Source organism: Pteronotus mesoamericanus, unplaced genomic scaffold (genome assembly GCF_021234165.1).
Source record: "Pteronotus mesoamericanus isolate MK-2021 breed Mesoamerican mustached bat unplaced genomic scaffold, CSHL_Meso_final scaffold_85, whole genome shotgun sequence".
Lineage (NCBI taxonomy): Eukaryota > Metazoa > Chordata > Mammalia > Chiroptera > Mormoopidae > Pteronotus > Pteronotus mesoamericanus.
This window is the reverse complement of record NW_026555329.1, coordinates 54368066-54378637: the sequence shown is the minus strand read 5'-3', so window position 1 is coordinate 54378637 and position 10572 is coordinate 54368066. Positions and strand designations below refer to the sequence as shown.

At 36.8% G+C, this 10572-nt stretch overlaps 1 protein-coding gene across 2 annotated transcripts in view; it reads right to left on the bottom strand.

The window, feature by feature from the left end:
• Positions 1-4197: 4197 nt before the first annotated feature.
• MET (MET proto-oncogene, receptor tyrosine kinase) overlaps positions 4198-10572 on the bottom strand; it is a 151063-nt gene continuing 144688 nt past the window's right edge. For both annotated transcript variants that reach the window (XM_054564436.1, XM_054564437.1), the window contains exons 20-21: positions 6443-6579; positions 4198-6335 (exon numbers count right to left, since the gene is read on the bottom strand). In XM_054564436.1, coding sequence (XP_054420411.1) covers positions 6125-6335; positions 6443-6579 — 348 coding nt within the window. In that variant the 3' untranslated portion in view covers positions 4198-6124. The remainder of the gene's footprint in view (positions 6336-6442; positions 6580-10572) is intronic.

Genomic DNA, 10572 nt, shown 5'->3' with positions numbered 1-10572 from the left:
AGTCCTAGTTAGACAACAGGATATTAAATTCTATTAATGATGGGCTTTTCATTACCATAGATATGCTTATGCAATTTTCCTAGCTATCTGCTCCAGGGTCATGTGGTAAGTCAATAGTAGTTATAAACCTCTCAGCATTGCGATCAATACCTTTGGCTGATGTAATCTAGATCTTTGGTGTAATTTACAACACAGGGCAGTTTGGGCAAGCTCTGTTTTATTATCTTCAATTCACCTACTGAAATATTGCACTGGTTTATGACTGAAGTTATTTCCAATTTTTGGTAGATAGGGAATTGAAATAGTCCTGAAGAAAAATGTCAAATATGAAGTAAAAAATATTCTATGGAATTAAAAGCAATAAGCATTTCTTCTTTTGGGGTATCATGGGGTATACCTAGCTACTGAAATTGTCTAAAGCACCAGAGGAGTGAATCATGTGCTCTGTGTAGTTACCTGAGCATGGATTATAATACTAATGAAGTATTCCTTATCTTCTAAACACACACTATATAACTAAAACAACACTGTACTTAGTCTACTTTCCCGGAATCTGAATAATCATTAACCATCTGTTTGAGCAAAACAAGGTCACTAGACATGAACACTGAGGCCTGTGACTCCTATCATTGTGCCTTCATGCAACTTCCCATTAATTTAGACATATTTTTTCCATATCTGTTGAATATTCTAGGTCTGAAGGCTAAACAAGAAAAAAGGAAACTAGTCATTGGGGAGGTGATTAAATAACTAGCAGGAAGTTTACAAAAAGAAGAAGGGATGCAGTTGTACTTCAGGTATCCTGCACTAACAGGAGAGGTGCACAAAATTGTCACCATTCTCATCCCCAACCTGCACTGCCACATCAGTGTGCAAGGATGAGGTGAAATCATAGCTCTGCTTCTACTGTATAAAGCAGGAATGAGGTATAGGATGGGGTAAGGATTTGGATTTAAACATCTATAGGGTCTCTTTCAGACTTAATTTCCCTTTCAATCAACCATCAACTATATTTACATGTGCTGTTATTGTCTATCATTGAAGATAATATCTTAATTCCTGAGCAACTATGGTGTGCCAGTACCTTTCCACACTATTTTTTAGTCCTCACCTGTGTTAAGTAGGATTAACATATTTGACAGGTGGAACTTGGGTCGATAGAGTTTCAGTATTTTGCCCAAGGTAAGTCAGAGCTTGATCTATTTGCCTAAGAGGCTTCACTTTGGTTATGTTAAACTATGATGCCTCTGAGTAATCAAAACAGCATGGTATTGGTATAAAAACAGGCACACAGATCAAGGGAACAGAACAGAGAACTAAGAAATAAACCCATGCACATATGGCCAATTAATTTACAATGGAGCCAAAAATATAAGCAGAGAAAGGACAGTCTTTAATTTCAATAAAGGGTGTTGGGAAAACTGGGCAGTCACATGAAAAAGCATGAAACTTGACTACTATTTTATGCTACACACAAAAATCAACTCAAAATACATGAAAGACTTGAATGTAAGACCTGAAATCGTAACTCCAAGAAGAAGACATAGGTGGTAAGCTTCTTGACGTAGGTCTTGGTAATGATTTTTAGAGTCTGACACCAAAAACAAAGGCAAGAAAAGCAAAAATAAACAAGTAGGACTACATCAAACTACGAAGATTCTACACAGCAAAGGAAACCATCACAAAATGAAAACGCAACCTATTAAATGGGAGAAAATATTTGTAAATCATATATCTCATAAGGGGTTAATATTCAAAATATATTTAAAAACTTCATAAACTCAATTGCAAAAATTAAAAAGAATCTGATTTTAAAATGGGCAGATCTTTAAAATAGGTACATGAAAAGAAGCTCAGCATCACAGATCATCAGAGAAATAGAAATTAAAACCACACTGAGATATCACCTCACAAGTGTTATGTCTGTTATCAAAAAGACAAGAGAGAACAAACATTGGCAGGAAGGTAGAGAATAGGGAAGCTGGTGCACTCTTGGTAAGTATGTAAATTAGCGAAGTCGCTATGGAGGTTCCTCAAAAAATTTAAAATAAAACTGCCATATGATTCAGCAATTCCACTTCTGGGTATTTAGCCAAAGAAAACAAAAACACTAATTCAAAAAGATATTAATGTTGATTGCAGTGTTATTTACAATAGTCAAGACATGGAAAAAATCTAAGAATCTACTGATGTGTAAATGGAAGAAAATGTGACCATATGTGTGTTTGTGTGCATATATATATATATATGTGTGTGTGTATATATATATATATAAAATGGAATATTATTTAGCCATAAAAAGGAATCTTGCCACTTGCTATTTGTGACAGCATGGATGGACTGAGAGGGTATTATGCTAAATAAGTCAGAGAAAAGCAAACACTGTGATTCTACTTATATGCTAAAAAAAACCCCCCTAAAACCAAGCTTGCAGATACATAGAACAGGTTGGTGGTAGCCAGAGACAGTGGATGGGGTAGTGGTGAAAAAAAAGGATAAAGGGGTCAAAGGTACAAACCTCCAGTTATAAACTGATGTATCTTGAAGGTAATTTACAGATCTAAGAAATGTATAGTTCTAATATTCACTAGTTGTATAATTTTGTTTCTTCCATTAAATACCTTGGGGTGGGAGGGACTGTCCATTCTTAAATCCTCATTACCCAGCACAGTGCCTGACATATGTATTGAATAGATGCTCAACAAATATTAGTTGAATTAAATGAAATACTAATTAATTTCTTTTATATAATGCTAATTTAGTTCCTGAACTAAACCAGGTAGATTAACAACGGGAGATGTCAGCATTTAAAATTCGATGTGTTTGACAAGATTTTTATCGGTTCCCCATAGTGCTTTAAGGGTACAATCTGCTGTGTAGGTCAGAGAGAGCAAAAATATAATTGATGTTTACACTGTGAAATAAAAAATCCTGTGGTAATTAATAATTTAGAACTTCAAATAAACTTTGCAAAGAGTTATCTTTTTATCCCTCTCTCCCTAGACATGTCACTCCCCTCTTCATGTCAGTGTTCACCAAACACCATGGCAGCCACACAGGTAATAACTGTACCTGTGGTGGTTTAAAGTGATTGACTGAGGATAAAGGAAATCCTGTTTCAGTTCAGCAATTATTTGCGAATCTATTAAGTGCCAGATAGTAGGGATATAAAGATGACAGGTTCTTACCCTCCAGGGGCATGGAGTCCAGTTAGCCTTCTTATGCAAATGTATCTCTTGGCTGGGAAGGAGTTTGGCTGTTGACAAGGACTGACTTCTCTCAGGAAATAATCAACTCCCACTGTACTTGTAGGTACAAGTTTAAACTTGGGCTTTTTTTTAAAAAAAATTTTTTTTTTAAATTTTTCAAATACATTTGTCTCCATTTACCTGCCAGCACTTTCCCCGGCCCCACTCATCCCCACCTCCCCGCCTCAATCCTTCCCCACCTTGGCTTCATCCACGTGTCCTTCACACCTGTTCCTTGACCCTTCCCCCTTCCCCTCCTCGCTCCTCCCCTCCCTCTCCTCCTCCCTCCTGTCACTGTCGGTTTCTTCTTTCAATGTTGCTGGTCATTAAGAAAGCAGATAGGTCCAAAGTCCCATGATTCTTAGGTGAGTACAATATCACCTTTGAATTCCCTTACCAGCACAAGAATATTTATGGAGATAACCTGGGGTAATTTTCTAGTAACTGGGGGTTCCTCAGCAGTGGGAGCCTGTGTTGTGGATAAGAAGACCTGTCTACTCCAACTCTCAGCTAGGTATCCCTGTGCCAACTGAACTGTGGGGTTGCAGCTCCACTGTTACATCTTCTGGTCCAAAAACACACCTTGCTGGAGAAGAGTATTGTGCTAAAGTAGGAGTGAGATGCTCTATCAGTTGAAAACTTGTAAGAGAAATGCAGCTAATCTGGCAACTCAGGGAAAACAACCCTTAGAAAGACAGAGACTTCCTGAGATTCAGAGGGTAATTTTTTTTTTTTAGACGCCCATGCATTAACTCAATTAAGGCTCTCATCTATGGAGGACCTTGATGCAGCCAGGTGAAATCAATTGTAGGCTTCCTGCCATTATGTAAATGTTAGGTAATCAAGAATGACTAGCAATAACCAACTCTCAGTTTATAAGATCATACATCACTTTATTTTTAATTGTATGATTTAATCGGAACAATAACTATTAACATACAAAGTACCATTCAGCTCAACTGCAGGTATAGGCAGTGACAAGTATCTAATTCTTAGAAGAATCTCTTACTCCCACAATCTGTCCAGACGCATTAACCTAAGGACATGTTTACAAATAGCGAACACGATTTTCACATTTCTGCTTGCTCAAGGATATACACAGGTGTATGGAGGCTTGTTGATGGGTTGTCTCCACAAGTCCTTTTTGTTTTTGATGCATTCATTCTCTTGACATTGGCAGAGATATTTCTTTCTGCAAAGTAGGTTTATTTTTTTTTCATTCACCATTTACAATACTCTGTGAATTAGTATTACTCTTTACGCTTCTGAAATAGTAATATTTGAATTGGAGTATCTCTGCAGTATATTTCCTTGTGTCTTCTGGTAAATTCTGTCATTATCAAAGAGCTTTTGGCTGTAATCATTCTCTTGCCACAGCAGCTCAACTCAATTATTGCGTTTCAGTGTAATACACCCTCTTTATAGCTTGCTGTGTTAACCCTTGGCTTCAAGTCCTGGTGATGTAATGAGGGTGGGGTGTACTGGCAATCAGCACATTTCCTTATCATTGTTTACAGCCATTTAAAGCCATGCCTTTATTAATCCAAGTCTGACATTTTTTTTTCTGAAATGTTCACAGTGTAGTATTTTTGTGGCCTAACAAGTTTTCTTATATCATTAAAATAAACATTTTTATAAAAATAGAAAATTTAAATGTTTATACAGACAAAACCAGTTAGAGTATCCTGTGCCACGTGCACTATACAGTAGTAAGCACAAAATCTCACAAAACAAGTCATCACAAAAGTCCTACCCAGAGTAACTGTTCATCCAGGCGAAATGACCACCACTTTCAATTGCTGTTTTTTTTCCTAAAATATTTTTTACTTAATACAGAACAAGTCCTAATGCAAAAACTGGACTTCCTCAAATTTTTATTTTCTCCACATGTTTGTAGGATAGGAAGCTGCCACTTGAAAAAGAGGCTAATATTTCCAGTCTATCAGTCATCTCTTTGCCCTACATGTGAGCTGGATTGGAACCAATGAACCTTTTAGTCAGATGCGTTTTGCTTTAAAAACATGCTAAATTATCTTTCAAAATACTAATTATCACAAAGTACTTGTTTTATTTTCAGTTAGCATTTTAAAAAATACAGGCAAAACATCTATATGTCCACATTCATTAGATCAGAACAGTGTCACTTTCAACACAGTTGATTTTTAAATGACAAATATTTCATTATGACTAAACTATTTTATGAAAACCTTAATGTCATCTATGTACAATATGTAAATATCCCTATTAAATTATAAACACATTTTGTGTCCTGCTGATTTAAAACATTAACTGCATTGCCTACGAATATTTCTCCAATAAAAGGAATGCATATCCAAAAATTTAGAAGGGAACGTTTGCCTAGTAGGCAAATAACAACATCAGTAATCAAATATGTTCGTGACCATGTAACACATGAAAGTGCTCTGAAACACTTTAACTCTAAATGAGTGGCCTGGTCCCAGAGCTGCCTGGACATTACCACTTCTGAATTTTCTGTGATCGGGAAGGCCTCAAAACTCTTTGCCTCAGTGCCCCATATGAAATAAGGTGGGATCCTTGTTATTAAAATTTCAATCCAGAATTCAGGTTTTGGCCTGAATGCAAAAGGAGCATCATCAAAGCTGCAGGGTTGCTATTGGTCACTGGCCTTTGGGACCAGCTTCTGGCTCTGATGCTTTGTCAGATGAGAAATTCCTTAGAATCCAGTCATTTTAAATAACAATATAAGGTCCTATAATAGTGCAATTTTGGCAAAATCAAAATATATTTGGTGACTTTTCAATGGCCAGGCAGTGAAAAAAATATTGGATGTGGTGTGGACTGTTTGGACAGTTCTATGATGTTTATCAGAAGGGGACTGATGCTGTATCCATCCATCATGTGTCTCCCTCACCATCAACTTTATCTTGTGATGACAACAGAGAAGGGTATGGAGAGACACACTTGACATTCACGTAAGTAGCATTCACATGGACATAGTGCTCCCCAATGAAAGTAGAGAATATTGTTGATATCCTGGAGACCAGTTCAGAAAAGGATGGGCGAAGTTCGGCTTTGGGGTGCCAGCATTTTAGCATCACTTCATATCTGTTTCAGAAAGAAAGAAATGTTGTGAGAGACACGTTGAACACAAGCATGTCTATCAAAGTAAAAAATATAAGAGCTATAGAAGATTATTTTGGGTTTCTACTTACAAGGGATCTGGGCAGTATTCGGGTTGTAAGAGTCTTCTGCCTTGCAACAAGTAAACTGTTATATCGAAGGTGTTGACATCAGGATAAGGTGGCGCTCCTCTTGTCATCAGCTCCCAGAGGAGCACACCAAAGGACCACTAGTCAAGCAATAGAAGGGACAATCGGGGTAAGAAGTATGACAGCACAAATATGAACGACAATCAATAGGTCTTGATAACTAAACTTGGCTTAGTATATGAAATGCTCTTGCTGTTTGGGGCAAAAATTTCCTAAAAGACAGCTGGTAGCCTATATATTTTATGATATGTTTAAACCAGAATTGTGTAACATTTAGATTACAAGAAAATGTAAAGTTTTCAAAAAGTATATCTGAAGTATATATGATGATTAAGATTTCACCTGTGGTTAGTGGGGTAGGATTTCTAAGTTCTCTCTTGCAAAGGTAAAGCATGAACAGGTGTCTATCCTCTTTCTCAACAGCATCACTACAATTTTAGATTACTAGTAAAAGAAGACGAATAAGCTTTTCAAAATTAAATTTGTGGGATTTCCAAATGAATGTAAGTAGTCAAGAAATATAACCATATCTAAAAGGTAATGTTAAAAGAGAAGATGTAAGTCAGCATAAGTAAAAACCCATACTAAACATCAGAAGTAATAAAACTGCTAGGCAACAAGGCTCTCTACTGAGAACTAATTTCAGTAAAAATATCTGTAACTTGAAAATGTTAAATGAGGGGAATTAACATAAAACAGCTGTATCTGTACTTTATAGGAAAGATAGCAGGGACATGGAGAGGTTAAGTGACTTGACACACATTCCCCAGTAAGTCTTAATTCACAGTGGGATGAACATCTAAAAGTTCTTGGCTCTTGGATCTTGTTTGGTCTACCGAACTTTACTAAATATGTAATCTCTTGATTTAAAGCACTCTACTTAGAATACTATATCAGGTCATACATATTATCTTCTCCTGGATGTGTGCCAAGGTAGAATGACACAGTGAGAGAAAATCAGCATGTGTGGATGACCTATGGGCAGAAAACCCAGGAAATCAGTTCTTTCTTAGCAACACTTCCATGGCACAGACTAAGGGGCACAGGGGAGAGAAATGAGCCCCTGAGATAAAAGGAGCTTGGAGGAGAAGAATACAGACTGGAGAGGCAGAGTAGGAGAACATAACATGGAGAATCATATATAACTCATAATGCTCAACAAGAAGAAGAATAAGGAAAGTCTCTGAACATGGTGGCCAAAAGAAAGAAATCAGGTAGATACTGTAATTGCTAATACAATCTCCACTGATGATTCTTTCCTTTCGTCCAAGTGCAAGAACTCTTAAAGGCTACTGACAACCTTGATCCAAAAAGAGAAAACAAACTCTTTCCCAGATGGTAACTAGATAATTTTGCTGTCTTCTGCAGCCTTTCAAAATCAAAGTTTTCAAAGCCTGAAAATCTTATGAGTCACTTCTGACAACTTCATTGTGTTAACCATCAAGTTTCAAAATGTACATGAAAATTTAAATCAATTTAACACATATCTACTGACTCGATTATATACAAGTAGGTTACTCTCCAAGCTACTGGATAAGCCCCAAGTCTGATCAAACAATGTTGAGAGTATTATGCAATTAACTGTCATGTAGAACTGTAAAATATAATAACTACAATATAGAGCAATAACAGAAAAGAGGTACAAATGTGAAAAGTCAAAGGGATGATAGTGGAACACTGAGAGGGGCTCCAGGGAGAAGGTGACAGTAAAGTGAGTCTTGAAGGCAAGAGAGGAATTGTTGTACATTTGTGGTAATGTAAGGGCAGAGAGTGTTTCAGATGGAGGGATTGGGCCCATGGGTAACAGTACACATGCTCTTATTGAATTATAAGTACAACAGTCACTGCTTGGAGTGTGGACTAGATGAAGGGATGAGGGATACATAAGGTTAAAAGGGGACCATGAAATCGATGGGATATGCCTGCAGTTGAGCTCCAGGAGACTGAATCTTGTAAATACTATGCTTTAGACAAATAGAAGAAGACAATTCATAAGGTGGAGACAAGTCAGAAGATTTCTGGAACACAGCAGCCTATGAGACTGAACTTACAAATTAGGGTGGTGGGAGATGGTATGTGTCATATAATAAGCTGGGCATGGTGTCATACCCTTTAGAAATAATTATCTTAGCCCTGATTGGTGTGGCTTGGTGGGTTGGACGTTATCCTGCAAAACTGAAAGGTCACTGGGTCGATTCCTGGTCAGGACACATACCTAAATTGCAGCACAGGTGCCTGGTTGGGGGAGTGAAAGAGGCAACCGTCAATGTTTTTCTCGCATATCAATGTTTCTCTCCCTCCCTTGCCTTCTCTTTAAAAATAAACAAAATCTTTAAAAAATGATTATTTTATCTAATCCTTATAACCCTGTTATAACCCTGTAATGTAATCAGTTTTATAGATGCTTTAAGGATGAGGAAACCAGCGTTCTGAGAGACTGATTAGCTGTCTACGATCAGGTTTCCCTAACCAATAGCCTAGGCTATAGGCGTGTCTGGACGCAAATTCACAAAAAAGGGGGAAGTGTTGGGTAAATTTCTGAGCAATAATTTGGATTCAGAGGAGATTTGGAGGACCCATGGACAGGAGAGGTGAGAGGGCAGCAGTTTCTAAGAAAAGCATGCGCCCTTAACAGCTTTGGACTGACAGGACAGTGGGGAGGCAGTGAAGAAGCGGCGCGGTGTTGAGGGTGGGAGGAGAGGGAGACACAGAGGGAGGGCGGTGTGCATGTGTGGTCATTAGGAATGAGAGAAACAAGTCAGTTTTAATTTCAAGAAAGGAAAGTTCTATCATTCACACTTATTGTGTAACTAGTCAAGCCATTCTGAACATCTGAGCACTGAAAGTGAGCTTCTATGAAGAATCTCTGCCCAACTTTATCAAAAAGGTAAAGACCAAAGAGACTGTTATAAGCTACAAAAAGGGTTATGGAGTCAGTCAAATTTGAACATTCAAGAGTAGGTAAGCTGAGATACAACATAATTGATAAAAAACACAACTGATAAAAAAATTGGTAAATTGATAAAATTTTATCATTGAGTATATTTTGATAAATTTCAATAAAATTATAAACTTCTACTTTAGAAAGGTATCAGTAAAATAATGAAAAGGCAAGCCACAGATTAGAAAATATATTTGCATAAACATGTACCTGCATCCAGAATATTATAGAACCTAATAAATTCGATAATAAAAAATAAACAACTCAATTAAAAACACTCAGAAAATAAACTCTAAAAAAAGAGTGAGCAAAAGTTTTGAGTAGACACTTTATTAATGGAGGTATAAGAATGGCAACAAGCACGTGAAAAGATGTTCAACATCATTAATCATTAGGAAAATGTGAATTAAAAAGAAAATGAGACACCACTCCAACCTATTCGAATGGCTAAACCCCCCAGAACTGACAATGCAAGTGCTGGTGAGAATGCTGAACAACCGAAACTCCTATGTATCACTGGTAGGAATGTGAAATGGTACAGCCTGTGTGGAAAACAGGTAGCAGTTTCTCATAAAGTTAAATGTAACACTTAATCTTACAACCCAGTAATCCTACTTCTAGATATTTACCCAAAAGAAATAAAAATTATGTTTACACAAAAAACAGTTAAGCAATGTTAAGGATGTTATAATTACATATAACTCATATGTAGTTACTCTATGAAAAACACTACAAAGTTTTCTTAAAACATTAAAAATAAAATCACCATATAATCCAGCAATCTCACTTCTGGGTATATAACCAAAAGAATTGAAAAAGGATCTTGAAGAGATAGATATTTGCACACCCATGTTCATAACATTATTCCAATAGCCACTAGATGGAAGCAACCTAAATGTCCATTGACAGATGGACAAAGAAAATGTGGTACATTCATGAAATGACATATTACTTAGCCTTAAAAAGAAGGAAATCCCGTCATATGTTACAACATGGATGAACATCGAGGATATTACGCTAAGTAAAATAAGCTAGTCACAAAAAGATAATACACGATTCTACTTATATAAGGTACTTAAAGTAGTCAAACTCTTAGAAACAGAAAGTAGAATGGTGGTTGACAAGAGGCTAG